The sequence below is a fragment of the Pleurodeles waltl genome, chromosome 3_1 (assembly GCF_031143425.1).
Source record: "Pleurodeles waltl isolate 20211129_DDA chromosome 3_1, aPleWal1.hap1.20221129, whole genome shotgun sequence".
Lineage (NCBI taxonomy): Eukaryota > Metazoa > Chordata > Amphibia > Caudata > Salamandridae > Pleurodeles > Pleurodeles waltl.
Window position 1 is genome coordinate 830,470,406 of NC_090440.1, and position 18,896 is coordinate 830,489,301.

The window sequence follows — 18,896 nt, forward strand, 5'->3', positions numbered from 1 at the left end:
AGCAATCACTACAGGCTGATCGTCGAGCGATGGATCCAGAAGGATACATCTCCTGCCTGTACGGGGGAGGGGGAATGCCACTGTTACCATCGCCAATGGTGATGGGGATCAACATATGAAACAGGAAAACAAGAGCCCCAGGACAAAACGGTAAAGTGACACTGGAGACCCACTAGGGAACTCCACCACCCTGAAAGTATTGAGAGCAGTAGAGGGATACAAAAAATGGGACCTACTGGGCACATCGAAGGTGGGGGATGTCTGGCGGGATGGCAAAGTCTTGCCATTCTTCAAACCACAGGACCAATATGAGTTCACCAGAAACTAAAACCTCTGATACCTTAAATTACCATGCATCCTACAAGACTACAGTAATAGTTGGGTGAGGTACCGGGACCGGATGAGACAACACTGGAGTACAGAGCCCTGGGTGCTCCACTGACCAGTGATGCAGTGTCCCAAATATATTCTGTTACTACATAATAGTTTTGCCCCACTTTACAGCCTCAGGACCTAATGGGAGAGAGATCTTGGTAAGCTTGAGAACGACTACTGGGGGCATGGCATGCCTCGTGAAGTGACAATACGAGTTGGTTTCCAACTGATTTAATTGAAGGTTCTCCATAGGGCACACTTTACCATAACAAGACTGTTTCACATGGGCAGAACTGAGGCTGATCTCTGTTTACGGGGCTATGGACAGAGAGGCACACTACTGTACACTATTTGGGGTGCAACGCATGATCTCGACAGTGCTAGATATACGAGTTAACTTTAACCCACAACTGGTGGCCCTAGGAGTTTGGGGAGACCAGACATTAGATTGATACAGTCTCCTCTTCTGTAATGTAGCTCTGATCGTAGCACGGCGAGATCTGATTCAGAAATGGGGAGTCCCTTGGTCCCAACATCACAGGAAGGGGAGTCCAGCATGGACTGGTGCATGAGAGATGAAAAACTGCTGTGCCAGGACAGGGGATGCCTCAAACAATTTGAGAATATATGGGGCCCCTAGAAAGTGGCCAAGAACAAAGTCAGATGATACCCATTGGACGACTCTGCATCTGTCAGAGAGGAAGTGTGAAGTTAACATCAGGGAAGACATGAAGAGTCAGTCTTTATGCTGGAGACTCCTGCAAGTACACTTGCCGGACGATTTACAATCATGTCTTATGGCAAGGAAGAGAAGTATTGATGACTGAACTAGTATGCCTCACTGTCTACTAGTTGTTGTTTGCTGCCACCAAATTTTGTGTTATTTGATATACACAAAATTAATTATTAAATTAAAAAAATATGATCAGGCATGTTATTATTTTTCTCTTAGGCACTGTCTGATCTCTCATGGGAATCATTTGAGACTCTTAATATAGTCACTCGAATGCACTAAACCCCTCTTTCAGCTCATAATTCGAGTTTGCAGGAAGTGATTTTTCAACAAGAGCATAAGCATTAAGAATGCTTTACTGCTGAGGAAAGTACCATCCAATGAATATCATATTGTTTCTGCATTAAGCTGTGAGCGTTGCTAATGAAAGCTTTCTCGGGACCACCGCAGAAACTGGTGTTGAGTTCCTGGAGCATTGAGAACTCACTTGAAGGCGCTGAATACTTCTCGGCCAACACATTAAGACTTAACTCTTCTGCATTTGCCTGCTGAGAGATGGTAATTTTGTTTCGAAGGGTTACAGTGGACCCTGTAAAAATTTTACCCACCTGATGACTTTGATGGACATTGCAGCACAGTAATCTGTATTTTAACCTTTATAGTGGTATAGAACCAGCAAGAATATTTTTACATAATTACTTTTTGATAGTTTGCAAATTTGGCTTGTGAATTCTTATGTCAAGCATGTCTCTTTATACCACATTGCCTTTTCTAGCGCAGGTCTGAAACCATTATAGAATGTATTATTGTAGATTTGTTTTATTAAGATGCCACCCTGCTCCTTATACTTTCATAGTTACCACATCAAGATTTGGAGCTTTAAAGCCTTCCTAGCCTTGCCCCTTCAGATGAAGAAGGTACAAACTGGTTGAGCTTGGTAAAGGAATCTCTGGCACAGGCTGTTTAACAGTGAGAGCTGTCAGTACTACTGACACCCTGATATGATGTGACACAGTGGATTGAGACTTAGAACTCCTAGCAGAAGGCGTGTGTCTTGAAACAGGAGCTTAACAACACACTTACCTAGCGACCGATGGGCAAGATGTATTATTCCCACCCATTCCTGAGACCCTCATGGGTGAGTAGTGCGCTTTACAAATCCCTGATTGATTGATTGATTGATTCTGTTACACAGCAAGCTAGCATGAGAGAGCCTTACAGAAGTTGTTCACGGCTGAACACTGATAACTTTAGATAACTGCAGGGCAAAAGTAGTATGTTCTTTTGTAAATAAAAAAACAAGTTTTATTGATTTTGCAACTTTTATTTGAAATGTAAAATTACCATAGATTAATGCACTCATGAGCATCACACTACTACAACCAAGGTAAAATAACATCATACATATTCAGCCTACAGGCCCTCATTATGTCCCTGGCAGTCTTCTGACTGCCAGGGATAATGTGGCGGTATGACCACCAACAAGCTGGCGGTACATACTGCCACACTATGAGATTGGTGGGTTGGCTGCAACCAACCCGCCTCTTCTCCATTCATACCGCCATGGCGGTATGAGCCGCCGGGTTGGAGATGTCTATCTCTAGACCGGCCGCTGGAATAGTACCACCCATGGTATTATGAGCCGGCCTACCACCATGGTTTTTGTGGTGTGAACAAAACCATGGCGGTAGGCCCTACCGGTGACAGGGAATTCTTTCCCTGTCACCAGTAGGTGGCTTTCCCACCCCCCCAACACTCACCTGACGCCCCCACCCTACCTCCATGCACACTCACCCCCCAACACATACACATACATACACAAATGAACCCCCCTCCGATTCACTCACTCACCCTCCATACACGCACACAGCTGACCCCACCCCCCCACAGCCACACATCACCCCCCACTACAGTCACAGCGTCCCTCACCCCACACCCTCCTCCCTGCATCCATGCACACAGACACCCATACGCACCAGGCATACACCCATTCACTTTCACTGACATGCACGCATTCATTCATACACTGACATACACGCATTCATTCATGCATACTTCCAGACATGCTCACACACATTCTTACACACAATCACACTGACATGCAGACACGCACTCACTTCACCATTCTTGCACACATTCACTCACACGCATACACCCACGCAAAGAACACATACAGATGCATTCACACACACTCAGACATTCAGACACACACACACAACACCCCCCTCCCCTGTCGGAAGGCTGACTTACCTTGGTCGAGGAGGTCTTCCGGCAGGGAAGGAGCGCTGCCACCGCCAGCAGTGCCCTGCCAGCAGAACACCGCCAGGCCATATTTCTGGTCATAATACGGCTGGCGGCGTTCTACTGGTGTGGCAGTGCTGGTGGTAGCACTGCCTGCTTACCACCGTCCACCACCATGAGAACTGCCGGATTTCCGCCCTAATTGTGGTGGACATCAGGCAGTGCTCATAATATGGCGGACAGGTGGTAGCCGCGGTGGCGGTATGTTGGCGGCTGTCACCGCAACGGTAGGCGGTTTGTAACGCCGATGATAAAATGAGGGCCACAGTGTCCTATCATGAATACCTGTCCCTCAGTCCTGAGAATTTTTAACAGTGCATTGTACCATAGAGTTAGATACCTGGCTAAACCCTGCTATTTCATTCAGTTCATATATAGTTTCTTATATTTCTTTGGGCATATACTTTTGTAGACATTTCAGTAACTGTGCTTCTATCCAGTTTAGAGTACCACTCAACTAGCATTGGACCCACCTCACCTCCCCACAAACTAGAAACATCTTGTTGTGTTACCATAAGACCCATGTGACAAAACATTTTTGTATACCTCTGGTTTGTAAGCTCTACCCAGATGCCCCATATAATGAGCCCCTCCCTCCATTGCAGAATCGATTACCTCGCTCAAGCAAGATCTGAAACGTTCCCAAAACCCTTGCTTGTGGGACCAGGGCCAAATTATTTTGAAGAAATCTCCCACCTGATCACACTATGTTATATAGAGATCAGTACATATTCTCTAAAGCTTAAAAAGGTGAATACTTGTTTCGTTTAGTCTCTGTAGAAATTGCAGCTGCATTAATCTAACCCAGCACTGCCAGCCATGTCTAAGAAATTCTAAGACCTCCTCCCATTCACACTTTTGTCTACTAGATCTTTGAGATTCAAAGCAGATTTTGTGCGTAAGTGTTCTGACAGGGTCAGTGTTTTAGTGATGTAAGTTCTATGTGTCAGAGACTGCTCTCTTTGTGAAGGGCTCCTCGAGGACCTTCAGCATAACACTAGTCCATAGAGGGATGAAGTGTATTGGATGTACATCCAGCCTATTTCCAGTAATGCAGTGTAGTATGTTTAAGGAGTTGCCTGCCTCCTGTATAATGCCTCTGAACTGCAAAGGTTGTGCAATGTATGGCCCTGAATCCCCCAAATCGAGGAGCACACCCGGAGAGATTTCCTTAGACGTTAAGGGGATCTTGCTTCTTGCACCCCATTCAGAGAAAACGGAAACAGGCAGGTGTCTTTCAATCTTCACTATTGTGAGTTTGACTGATTTAGATCCAGAATGTTATAAGTCAGACAAGTCTGCCAGAGCAGCTTATATCTGCAGCGGCTATTTGTAGATGCGTGGAATCTTACCCCGCCCCTGAAAGAACACACACAATTTTTTAACTTTTCTAATAATAGGTTATTTATTATGTAGAGTTAGCATGCAAACCTTGAGCATCAGAATGATCGAAATTATTGTAGTAATCTCAGCAACCTTAATACAAACCAATTAGGACATTAGAAAAATCCAAAGCATTTTATAATATAGATCCCTACTATCTGTAATAATAAGGCCTAAACTCTACCTAATGCTTACATCCATTGAGGACTAAACACTAGCTAATGCTTACAGCCTTATTATTATCAGCCTCATTGTTATTGTGTTAGCTGATTAGTAGTAGGGAGATGTCACGTATTCTCTTGTATCTGCATCATAGAATGAACAATGTCTCAGTCAGAGACATCTCCATAAGGAAACACTGTGTTCGATGGCATATGTTGCTGCAGATACACATGTTTGGCACAGTCCGCTGCCTGGTGTTGGGCTCGGAGTATTACAAGTTGTTTTTCTTCGAAGAAGTCTTTTTGGTCACGGGACCGAAGGACTCCTCCCTCTTTGGCTCCATTGCGCATGGGCGTCGACTCCATCTTAGATTGTTTTTTTCCGCTGTCGGGTTCGGACGTATTCCTTTTCGCTCCGTGTTTCGGTTCGGAAAGTTAGTCAGAATCTCGGAAGAAAGCGTCGGTATTGTTCCGTTCGGTATCGGGATAGTTAGGTACATCGACACCGATCATCGGAAGACTTTGGGGCAGTTTCGATCCCCCATCGGGGCCTGGTCGGCCCGACCGCGTGCGACATCGAAGCCGATGGAACGGACCCCGTTTCGTTTCTGCCCAAAATGTCACAGTAAGTATCCTTATACAGATCAGCACTTGGTCTGTAACTTGTGCTTGTCCCCCGAGCACAAGGAGGATACCTGTGAAGCCTGTCGAGCCTTCCGGTCCAGAAAAACACTCCGGGACCGAAGAGCCAGGCGTCACCAAATGGCGTCCACGTCGACAAAACAACGTTTCGACGACGAAGAGGAAACATTCTCGGTTCCGGAATCAGAATCCGGAGACTCCGACGTCGAACAACAGCAACAAACTGTGAGTAAGACGTCGAAAAGTAAATCCATTGACAAACCGAAAGCCCAGGGGACGCCACTGCCAACAGGCCATGGCTCGACCCATAAATCAGGCGACCCGTCGAAGGGGCCGAAAAAGGGCACGCCCATAGCGAAGACACCCGACTCCGGTCGAGGGACCGCCATGGAGCAACCTCGGAGCCGAGAAAGCGGCTCCGAGAGACAAAAACAAGATACCGGCACCGAAAAACATCGGCACCGAGAATCCATGCCGAAAGGAACAAAAATTCTGTCGGTGCCGAAACCGAAAAAAGATTCTCTCTCGGCGCCGAAAAATACCACACCTTCATCCTACTCAGAGGAACAAGGACTAAGTGGCCAAATGCACAAATTTGGACAAGAGCTCCAAAGTGTAGAATCGGACTACACACAAAAGAGACTGTGCATCCAGCAAGATACAGGGAAGATATCAACCCTTCCCCCAATCATGAGGAAAAGAAGGATCGGACTTCCAAAGGATGACACACAACCACAAGCCAAAGTGGTTAAAAAAGTCACGCCTCCGCCCTCTCCTCCACAGGCATCGCCGGCACAAACACCGCCACAAATGCACTCACCAGCGCAAACTACCATAAGTCATGACGATCAGGATCAAGACGCTTGGGACCTGTATGACACCCCAGTGCCGGACAATGATCCCGAGTCATACCCCACAAAGCCGTCACCGCCAGAGGACAGTACCTCATACTCGCAACTGGTGGCTAGGGCTGCAGACTTCCACAATGTCCAACTGCATTCCGATCCTATAGAGGATGACTTCTTGTTTAACACCCTCTCGGCTACATATAGCCAATATCAATGTCTCCCAATGCTACCAGGGATGTTACGACACGCAAAACAAATTTTTGAGGAGCCCGTAAAATCAAGAGCCATCACCCCAAGGGTGGATAAGAAATACAAACCACCACCCACAGACCCAGTGTTTATTACTTCGCAGTTACCACCCGACTCTGTGGTAGTAGGGGCAGCTCGCAAAAGAGCAAATTCACATACATCTGGCGACGCCCCACCTCCGGACAAAGAAAGCCGAAAATTTGACGCAGCAGGGAAAAGAGTGGCGTCACAGGCAGCCAACCAGTGGCGCATCGCAAATTCACAAGCGCTGCTGGCCAGATATGACCGCGCACACTGGGACGAGATGCAACTTCTCGTAGACCATCTTCCCCAGGAATACCAAAAAAGGGCGCAGCAAATAGTGGAAGAGGGACAAACGATCTCAAACAATCAAATCCGCTCTTCACTAGACGCAGCCGATACTGCAGCAAGAACAGTCAACACTGCTGTCACCATAAGGAGACACGCTTGGCTACGCACTTCAGGCTTCAAACCTGAAATCCAGCAGGCTGTCCTTAATATGCCCTTCAACGAGAAACAATTGTTTGGCTCGGAAGTGGATACAGCCATTGAAAAACTTAAAAAGGACACAGACACGGCCAAAGCCATGGGCGCACTCTACTCCCCGCAGAGCAGAGGCTCTTTCAGAAAAACTCCATTTAGAGGGGGGTTTCGTGGCCAACCCACAGACACCACCAGCCAACAATCAAGAACCACACCATATCAGGGTTCCTTCCAAAGGGGAGGTTTCAGGGGATATCGGGGGGGTCAATTCCCAAGGAGTAGGGGAAGATTCCAGACTCCAAAAACACCTCCACCTAAACAGTGACTTTCAAGTCACGCAACCCCTTCACTCAACACCAGTGGGGGGAAGACTAAGCCAATTCTACCAATCTTGGCAACAGATTACAACAGACAATTGGGTATTAGCAATAATCCAACATGGCTATTGCATAGAATTCCACAACTTCCCACCGAACATCCCCCCCAAAACACGCAAAATGTCACAACATCATTTAGAACTTTTAGGACTAGAAGTTCAAGCACTACTGCAAAAGGATGCAATAGAATTAGTACCAGTACAACAAAAAAACACAGGAGTTTACTCCCTGTACTTTCTAATTCCAAAAAGAGACGAAACATTGAGACCAATATTAGATCTCAGGACACTAAATACCTACATCATATCGGACCATTTTCACATGGTCACACTACAAGACATCATTCCACTGCTCAAACAGCAAGATTACATGACCACATTAGACCTAAAGGATGCGTACTTTCATATACCAATACACCCTTCTCACAGAAAGTACCTACGGTTTGTATTCAAAGGAATACATTACCAATTCAAGGTGTTGCCATTCGGAATAACAACTGCACCAAGAGTGTTCACAAAATGTCTAGCAGTAGTAGCAGCACACATCAGGAGACAACAGATACATGTGTTCCCTTACCTAGACGACTGGCTAATCAAAACCAACACAGTAAAAAAATGCGCAAACGACACCACCTTTGTCATACAAACCCTTCACAAACTGGGGTTTTCCATCAACTACACAAAATCACACCTAGAACCGTGTCAAACACAACAATATCTAGGAGCAACCATCAACACATCAAAAGGAATTGCCACTCCAAGTCCACAAAGAGTGCAGGCATTCCACAAGCTAATAAGTACTATGTTTCCAAACCAAAAGATACAAGCAAAATTTGCGCTAAAACTTCTAGGCATGATGTCATCATGCATAGCCATTGTCCCAAACGCAAGACTACACATGCGACCCTTACAACAGTGTCTAGCATCACAATGGTCACAGGCACAGGGTCAACTTCAAAATCTGGTGTTGGTAGACCGCCAAACATACCTCTCGCTTCTATGGTGGAACAGCAAAAATTTAAACAAAGGGCGGACATTTCAGGACCCAGTGCCTCAATACGTTATAACAACAGATGCTTCCATGACAGGGTGGGGAGCACACCTCAATCACCACAGCATTCAAGGCCAATGGGATATACACGAAACAAAATTTCATATCAATTACCTAGAACTGTTGGCAGTATTTCTAGCGTTAAAAGCCTTCCAACCCATAATAACACACAAATACATTCTTGTCAAAACAGACAACATGACAACAATGTATTATCTAAACAAACAAGGAGGAACACACTCAACACAATTGTGGCTCCTAACACAAAAAATTTGGCAGTGGGCGATTCACAACAACATTCGCCTAATAGCACAATTTATTCCAGGAATACAAAACCAACTAGCAGACAACCTTTCGCGAGACCACCAACAAGTCCACGAATGGGAAATTCACCCCCAAGTTCTGAACAAGTACTTTCAAATTTGGGGAACACCCCAGATAGATTTGTTCGCAACAAGAGAAAACTCAAAATGCCAAAACTTCGCATCCAGGTACCCACACCGCGAATCACAAGGCAATGCTCTATGGATGAATTGGTCAGGGATATTTGCGTACGCTTTTCCCCCTCTCCCTCTCCTTCCATATCTAGTAAACAAGTTAAGTCAAAACCAACTCAAACTCATACTGATAGCACCCACATGGGCAAGACAACCTTGGTATACAACTCTACTAGACCTTTCACTAGTACCGCATGTCAAACTACCCAACAGGCCAGATCTGTTAACACAACACAAACAACAGATCAGACATCCAAACCCAGCATCATTGAATCTGGCAATTTGGCTCCTGAGATCCTAGAATTCGGACACTTGGACCTCACACAAGAATGCATGGAGGTCATAAAACAAGCTAGAAAACCTTCCACTAGACACTGCTATGCATCTAAGTGGAAAAGATTTGTTTACTACTGCCATGCCAATCAAATACAACCAGTACATGCCTCTACTAAAGACATAGTAGGATACTTACTACATTTGCAAAAAGCAAATCTCGCTTTTTCATCTATAAAAATACACCTCGCAGCTATATCTGCTTACCTACAAACTACTCATTCATCCTCTCTATTTAGAATACCAGTTATTAAAGCATTCATGGAAGGGCTAAAAAGAATTATACCACCAAGAACACCACCAGTTCCTTCATGGAATCTTAACATTGTCTTAACAAGACTCATGGGTCCCCCTTTCGAACCCATGCATTCCTGTGAAATGCAATATCTAACCTGGAAGGTCGCATTTCTCATTGCAATCACATCCCTCAGAAGAGTAAGTGAAATACAGGCATTTACCATACAAGAACCATTTATTCAAATACACAACAATAAAATAGTTCTACGAACAAATCCAAAATTTCTGCCAAAAGTAATCTCACCATTCCATTTAAATCAAACAGTAGAATTGCCAGTGTTCTTCCCACAACCAAATTCTGTGGCTGAAAGGGCACTACATACATTAGACATCAAAAGAGCACTAATGTATTACATTGACAGAACAAAGCTAATCAGGAAAACAAAACAACTGTTCATAGCTTTTCAAAAACCACACATAGGAAATCCAATCTCTAAACAAGGCATTGCTAGATGGATAGTCAGATGCATTCAAACATGCTATCTTAAAGCCAAAAGAGAATTGCCTATTACACCAAAGGCACACTCAACCAGAAAGAAAGGTGCTACAATGGCCTTTCTAGGAAACATTCCTATGAGCGAAATATGTAAGGCTGCAACCTGGTCTACGCCTCATACGTTTACTAAACACTACTGTGTAGACGTACTAAATGCACAACAAGCTACAGTGGGCCAAGCTGTACTAAGAACATTATTCCAAACTACTTCAACTCCTACAGGCTAAACCACCGCTTTTAGGGGAGGTAACTGCTTTATAGTCTATGCCAAACATGTGTATCTGCAGCAACATATGCCATCGAACTGAAAATGTCACTTACCCAGTGTACATCTGTTCGTGGCATTAGTCGCTGCAGATTCACATGTACCCTCCCACCTCCCCGGGAAGCCTGTAGCCGTTTAGAAGTAGATCATAAACCTTAAACATTTGAACATTTGTAAAAAATTATTAGAAACTCTTATCATACATACATATTCACTCCATTGCATGGGCACTATTTATACCAAACAACTCCATCCTCACCCTCTGCGGGGAAAACAATCTAAGATGGAGTCGACGCCCATGCGCAATGGAGCCAAAGAGGGAGGAGTCCTTCGGTCCCGTGACCAAAAAGACTTCTTCGAAGAAAAACAACTTGTAATACTCCGAGCCCAACACCAGGCAGCGGACTGTGCCAAACATGTGAATCTGCAGCGACTAATGCCACGAACAGATGTACACTGGGTAAGTGACATTTTCATTCTTCCACATTTGCTCTGTGCTGGGCAGGATGGTCTAGCAATGTTACTCGCTAGACTTCGCTTTCTAAGTAGCAGAATGTAAATTTCCTCTCCATTTCTTTTCTGTTATTTTGTCAGCATAACTAATGTCAAATTGCTTCTAAAAATAATAGTGATCTTGCAGACCCTGTCAGCTATTATCACCATTCAAAACATTCGTTTTCTAGGCCCTAGGCCTTGTACATACTTAGCTAATGAGTTTGTGCATTTATGTTTGCCATACAATTAGGCCTGATTTGTATCAATATGCCCCTTTCATCAGACAACTCTTTTACATACATCAGTAGGTCTATCCCTTCTAAAATAGGTTTTGTCTTGAGGTGGAGATGCGCAGTAATTAGCCACTGTTGATTATGATGATCAATAATATTTACATAACTCAGGTACTGTAAAACTTCCATCTTAAACCCCTTTACAGAGTTTAGCCAGCAAATTTCTAAGAAAACTCCCATCCCAAATGCAAGTATGCAATATTGCATCCTCTTTTTTAAAAAGAAACCCTTCATGAATGCAATACACTGTGTTCAATAGTAAGTAAAGGTGCTTAGGGAGTACAATCATTAAATATAGTATGGCTCTTCCAATAAGTGAGAGGGGCAGCACTCCCCAGAGATCTACTTAGAACTGATGAATATGAAACTTTGCTAATGTCTGTATATAAGGAAATTCTCCAGTCCAAGGATGTGCCCCCTCCAACCCCTATACATCCCCAACCAGAGCATCTTTTCAGGCCCAACAAGCCAGTGGTTTCAAGACCAGGGCCACTAGAATGGGAAAGAGGTTGCAACCCTAACTCATACTTCTATAAAATGGAGTGACTTTAGAGAGAGAGCCATATTAAGCCTAATTCTAGCCAAATTAGGGCAATTAAACCAAGGATTGTGAACAAAGATGGCCATTCAATTGATCTGAAAGTGTTGGCTTTATCCAAGGAGGGGATCACCGTTGGTTCTGAAACACTGTGCCTCCTTCAAACACCTATATAGAGTCCTTAGGTTAAACCTGGTGCTGCTTTGTGGTCTGAATCCATATTGTTTTTTTTGTAATAGTTCATCAAACCCTTACACATAAATATACCTGTATGGTGCACGTTCATATTTGGGCTTTCTATCTTTATGAATTGAAACGTTTGTAGCCTTACTCCAAATGTACAGGAGACAATCCTCCTCCCTGGGCTCTTTGAATAATGGTAACAAGTGCTCAGCTATGGTATTAACTATGCATATAAAAACATAATGGGTGGAACCATTAGGATAGTGGAATTTCCCTTTTGAATCCTGGTAACGGCTTCACTGACCTCTTCTACTGTGTATGCTATATCCACACCTTCCTTAGGTTCTAATGGCTGTGTTGAAAACTGCATTTCCTTGACAAACCAAGGTAGACCTCTGTATTTAAATATTTGTCTGCTGTCTACAAGCATTGCACTTATTCTTCGGAAATCTAAACTCTACATGACGCGCAATTCTAGATTCACCTCAGTTCTCAGTTCTCACTTCTCTAATTCATGTTTCTCCTTCACCCCTTCTGTTGAGCAATATTGTCAATTTTCCAGTCTTGTTCCTAGTTGTACATAATGTTTTCTGTGCGGCAATATAGTGATTCCAAACTTCCTTATTAATCAGTGAAAAGAATTCCAACTTAATCAGTTCAAGTTTACTATCTACAACATGGTCTTTTCCTTCCAAGAAACTCTTTTCAAGTGTCAAGAGTTCTCACTCTGCAATCGTCAAAACCATTGTTCTATCCGACACACTACAGAGTGCCTAACTACTTATCACAGTTTTATGTGCCTCCTAGTAAATGTATTCTCAGGTCTCAGCAAAATACTTAGCCATCATATTCCATGGCACAACTACCAGATTTTTGATGGACACTTCTAACCGCATTCCTCACCTTAGAATATCCCCCAGGTGCCAGACTAGATCTGGAGATTTTTTGTAGCAGTGCTTCCGCCCTCTGCTAGGTGGCACCATGTAGATCTGTGCTCACTCTATACTGCCCTGGAAGTGATGGAGAAGAGCCACATAAAAACACCAGCCCTGCCCTCTGACATCAGCTCCTTTTTTCCACACCTTCTGATACAGATCCCAAGCTCCCAACTTTGTTAGTTTTCTTATGAATCCAAAACATTTTTTCACAGTGTGCTAGGAAACAATGCCCCACTGAACACAATAGGATTGAAGCTGTGCTGCTACTGCAAAAAGCAGATATCGGCCACAGACCCAAATGAGATGTATCGTTGATACTTGGGCTCAGGACCTGACTCAAAGTTGAGTGAAAAGTCCATCAATGTACACCTGAAGATGATTCAAGACTGGGAGTCGAAGGTGAGTATCACTGAACACAAGCATCACAGGTGTCGCATAGATCCTGCTGCAAGTCATGGGCTCGGTCCCGGTCATAGGGCATCCCCTGCGGTCCTTCACTTCCACCTGGATTTCCTCCTGCAAGTCAAAGTTCAAGTCGAAATGAAAGCATAAAAAAACAAAGCAGCACTCTGCCCTATCCTGCCGCTCCGACTCCAACAGGAAAGCATGAGTATATTAAAACATCAGTCATACTCCATTTAAGTCACTACTACGGAGCTGATGCCTCAATTGATCCCGATGCCCCTTGGGTTTTCTGGGCCATCTTTAAACCTGCTGCAGAGCGAGGTCTTTAAAGATGCCTTGCTGAAAATGTTTTCTCCATTATCAAAGAAGGGTCAGGTTCCTTATCTGTTGGTTGTTTCATTTGTTGCACTGCAATGAGTCTAAAGGGGGTGGGGAGTATTCATCATTATGCAATAGGTATCTAGTTGGATCATTATGGAATAGCTATCTAGGTTGATCACTTTATCTATCTTGTCCCATTGCTGAAAGGATGGGGACTTTTCAGTAGCCCTGTTTATGACCAACAGTTTATACTCATGTCAGATACCTGGGTAAGTCTCACAATTATCAAGCAGATTTTGGGGGAAAAGGAGTATGTTATACAGTCGGCAGCATGAGTAGGCCTTAGACCTTCCACCAGTCAGTATTACCTTTTCATGGCCAATTGCCAGCAGCTGACACAGAGTAGGGCAGAATCTCAAATTTGTACAGGCATCACAAAAAGTGTGTTTCTCTCAAGGCCTAGTTAGATGTCTGTATTGCCAAAGTGGAAAGATTTTTTTCAGGATTATGCTGGTCCCATTTATTGACAGTTGGGATGGGGTTTGGTATAGAAGGCAACCACGCACACTGCTGCAGCTCTACAGAGGTGTGACCGGTGCAGCCACATCTGAGGCTGGCCTTGGGGGATGGTGTTTAACTATAACTTATAGGCTTAAAAGCACCTGCTGCTGAGTTCCTTGAGTGTCCCACAGTTTTCAGGTAACAATAAAAATGTCAAGACAACTCTGTTGATTAATGACCCTGTTGGAGATGAATACAGTTGTGTCTAGTGGCAGTTCTGACTCATCGTAGAGTAGCACAGAGGGTTAATATTCCTGCTGAAATGAATGTGTACCTTGCAGAGCACAGAACTGTATATTATGTGGCTAGCTTAGTGGGTCACTGCTTTTGTCGCATGTATCCTTTTGTTACATGCAATTCAAAAGTTACAATCCTAATATAGCACAGTGACAAATGAACTGTCATCAAAGAGCTACATAGGGTTGGAATCCAGAGTCTGTGCTTCTCCAGACCCAACACTTAAAATATACTGCCTAGTAGTATGGAAGACATATGATTCCGACACCTTCTGGTCCTCATTGTTTGTCTAACATTTCCTATAGGCTGATGTAGACTCGTATGATTCATTGTCTCTGTATAATGTGTGTGTTGTCACATCCTACACTGGTATGAGTAGTTCTCAAAAACAAATGAATTGCATGTGAGGGGGGCTATGGAGAGATAAGGGGCACAGTTGGATCGTGGTAGTGAAGTGAATCCATGGAAAACAAGCTCACTGGGAGGTGGTTGGGTCGCAAAAAAGAGTTGCACTGGGGGCCATAAGCCCTAAAGGCGGCTCTCTTGTTGCGTGTAAGAGACAGTCTTTGAGGCACATCAACTAGGAAAAACGGCAAGCAGCTGACAGGCTGCAGAGGTACTGACATAATACGGGGCAATAGGCTTCAGGGCCCGCTCAGCCCTATTTCATCTGTGCAGCGAGGCCCTGCTTCACAAAAGGAAAGAGGAAGAGAGAGAGAGAGTTAGAGATTGAGATTGATATTTTGTTACTTGGGGGGGGGCATTAAATTCTGAGCCCCTTCGTGACGGACATCATGGCCCCAATAACTGAACGGACAATCGCCGGTAACTCATAAAAGCTTCCCCTGCAGCTCCGCCTGCCTATACCAGGATATATTCACAGGATTTGTCGCCTCAACTGGGAGCTCATGCTCTAAGCTGGCATTTTGGCTCGCAGCAAATCACGCTGCTGAGTGTATGCCTGGTTATACAGTAAAGTACCCCCAGCCGGTTCATCTAAGCAACATGAATAGCCAGATTAGAAGAAAACTATGTGTTGGTAGTGAGGTTATGCCTACATGTCATTATGCCAGATTTGGGTGGGGCACTGCATTTTTTTAAAGCCAAACATTGTTTTATTTTGGCTCTGTCCCCCCCTCAAATTGCCCCTGCTTCAATAGAAGCCAATGGCGGAAATGCATTCTACAGATTATTTTTGTAAAATCTCCCACTTTCCTCTTCTAAAATGTTACCATGTATGTATTTCTTCATTTCTAATATAAAAAATTAAAGCACTTTACCCATTCTGGATCTGGATCTACATGTGTTAAATGAATATATGAATAGTGAACAGTGGGTAGAGCAGAGATGTTACTTGCTTTTCGTCTTTAACAAGATTACCTATAGTCCACTATACCTGCACAGTATGTAAAATAATGTTGTACTCTAGGGATATGAGCTTTTGTTCTTATTCGGGTTCTGATTGTCAGCCCACCTGCCCTTCCTAACAGAAGTTCTCTCTCTTTCTCCTCTCTGTGTAAAAATATGGATTAAGTGATTGAGGGAAGCTGGCTTCAGAAACTTTGACAGTGTTCTTTCTGAGAGTTTGAAGGACTCTGAATGACCCACCTTCCCGGTATGAGTAATTAAATACTTAGAACATCTTATTGTGCCTCTTTACCACAGGTAACAGTATCAATGGGCAGTCTTTACCATCCCCACATACCTAGCTCTGATCTTCTTTTTAATGGGGGATCAGGGCTCTAATCATTGCCATAGACATGAGGCTGCAACCGTTTTGTAACTCCCCGTTTCACCTTTGGTCTTTGCTGTCCTGTCGATTTGGCAACCAACATCTTGACTTCTCACTTTGTTTACAAATCTTGAACCAATGTGGTGTCATTGGTGGGACACAGTTGTATCTTTGGTAACACCGTGCTAGCTTCCTATTCCTATTCTTTGGTAGTGCCTTAGCTTCATGCATCCTCCTCCTTTGCATATGCAGTAACCCAGGATGGAGAGCTACCATTCTATACCTGATGGTTCATCCCAGATCTGTCCAACATGTTTTGCCTCTCCCATTCCCCTGCCACCTCACTGGAATTCCCTAAGTTAGCCCCAAGACAGTCTTTGAACGGTCCACATCCCCTTAGTGAAAGAGGGAATGTGATGAGCTTGACCTGAAAGTTTTTGGTTTTGAGAGAGTGTGGTACAAGTGCCCCCTGCAATTGAACATTTTTCTTCTATATTAAAGAACTATAAGAACATAGGCCCGACTTAGATCTTGGCGGATGGGATACTCCATCACAAACATGACTGATATTCTGTCCTCCATATTACAAGTGCATTATATCCTATGGCACTTATAATCCGGTGGAGGGGATATCTGTCTTGTTTGTGAGGGAGTATACGATCTGCTAAGATCTTAATCAGGGCCATAGTTATTAAACAACTTGTTAGAAGAGACCCCCCATGCTGGTGTGCATCATTTATACTGAACAATCATTTCTTACATTTCATTGAACTACAAGATATATACCCTTATGATGGTGGGCCATCTGAACAAATTATCTTTATACCTGTAATAACCATATGGTGTAACCAAATAGGTTAAGGAGCACCTTGTGTCCCCTTCCTTAGTATAATAAATACATTTAAGGGTTTTCTAAGAGTATTAGTAAACACTGCCTGTTCTGGCATTGTATATTTTACTGAGAAGAACATCTCAGTCACATAATTTCTGAAAGAAACTGAAATAACTGTTTAAGAGACAAACCTGCCTTTTGAGGTGCCTTTACAACCATTATCAATTGGATGAAGAACATTTCTGCTGAGATCAGAAACCTACTTTCTTTAAGTGATAGCTGCTTGATCTAGATGAATAGGATCTAGTAGGCGTTAATCTGTGGCTGACTAGGAGAATGAACCATCATCATATCCACCACTTGTCCTTAATTATAGAATTACAAGGAGTAGTTCTCTGAAGTTATGATGGAATTTATGGCCACTGAAAATTATGGTAAGGGTAAGTATCATATCTAAAGTGTCACACACTGATTTGGCCATGGTTGTGTTAAAGCGATAAAAGTGGTGGCACATACTGATCTCACCTCAGCTATTTGAGGAACCATCAGCACGATAAACCTTCAAAGAATACCACTATTTCTGTAGAGCTCTCTTCCTGCCCAGACAGATTGGTGTTAAGAGGTTAGATGGCACATTTAAAATTATGCAGTTTTGTAGATCCTTTCAAAGTCTGAATCTGTTTATTATATGCAAATTGGCCTTGATTCACTTACCACATCTTTGCATAATGGAATAATGAAACTTGGTCAGACATTGCCAGTAAGAATGCAAAGTCTCAGAATGTCCTCTATCACTATCACCTCTCCATTCTCAGCCCAATATGTGTAAACGTATTCCTTCTTTTTTTACTTTCAACAAATGTCTGTACTTGTAGGTTTCCCTTCTCAGCTCTATCACAATTCGACAAACCTACTTGAAATACCCAAATTCATGCCTCTTCAAATGCTTTGCTCCTAAGCTTGGGCAACGCCCACAGTTACACTCTGGGTGTGAGTTTTAAGACCTGAACAAGACTGTATTCATTTTTCAGATTCAGGTATTTTATATAGCACACATCTAGCTCCACAGAGCAAAACAGCACTGTACAAATAGCATTGTAATTGCAGTACCTGCAGCACCTGGAGAAGGTACATGTACTAACCAGCATTCTCTACACTCATTAATACCCATTTTACATATTGTTACACATATTTGTATGCAAATAAAACATATTGCTGCGAATGACATGAAAGCATATATTATGTTTGTTGTCACATTTTCTCTATTCTGCCTTTCTTTCAGTTGCCCCTAGGCTGTCCAAAGTCTTTATGCCACGCTCCCTTGTACAACATGAGGATTGCGCTTTGACCTGCCTGATAAGTTGCTTCAAGCCAAGGGGTATACAAATCATCTGGTCCAGGAGTCAGAATGGCTGCCTACTAGATATTGCTGAGGCCACATTTCAAATTGAAGCAAACAATGCAGAGAAATTAAGAGAACGAAATGGATACACACACAGCATAAGCGAAGCTCCATTTCCAGATAGGACGCATTGCATTACAAGTATGTTGAAGTTCAAGCCAACCGTTTCGGAACATCACAGGTCAGACTTCATATGTAAAGCTGTGCATGAGTCAACAAAGCATGAAGCAGAAAGTAAGGCGACCCTGGAGGTTACAGGTACAATAAATAGTTCTTAGTTTAGAATGTGTGCACAATGAGATATATACATTTTTTGACTTAGGCACTCATTTTGAGTAGTCTCTTAATTTATCAGTTATTACCGCTTCACCACAACTGGGACACAGTGGATCTCTTTACTTTCACACAGAGTTTTCGGCTCCTGAAAGCAGCCGAAACATGAGTGATA

At 43.5% G+C, this 18,896-nt stretch overlaps 1 protein-coding gene across 3 annotated transcripts in view; it reads left to right on the top strand.

Moving 5' to 3' along the window:
- LOC138284668 (uncharacterized) overlaps positions 1-18,896 on the top strand; it is a 353,800-nt gene that overhangs the window by 118,110 nt on the left and 216,794 nt on the right. Inside the window, exon 6 of one of the 3 annotated variants that reach the window (XM_069223733.1) lies at positions 18,329-18,706. The exons of 1 other annotated variant lie outside the window; for it this stretch is intronic. In XM_069223733.1, the coding sequence (XP_069079834.1) occupies positions 18,329-18,706 (378 nt within the window). The remainder of the gene's footprint in view (positions 1-18,328; positions 18,707-18,896) is intronic. One more of the 3 variants, XM_069223735.1, reaches the window with a different exon arrangement.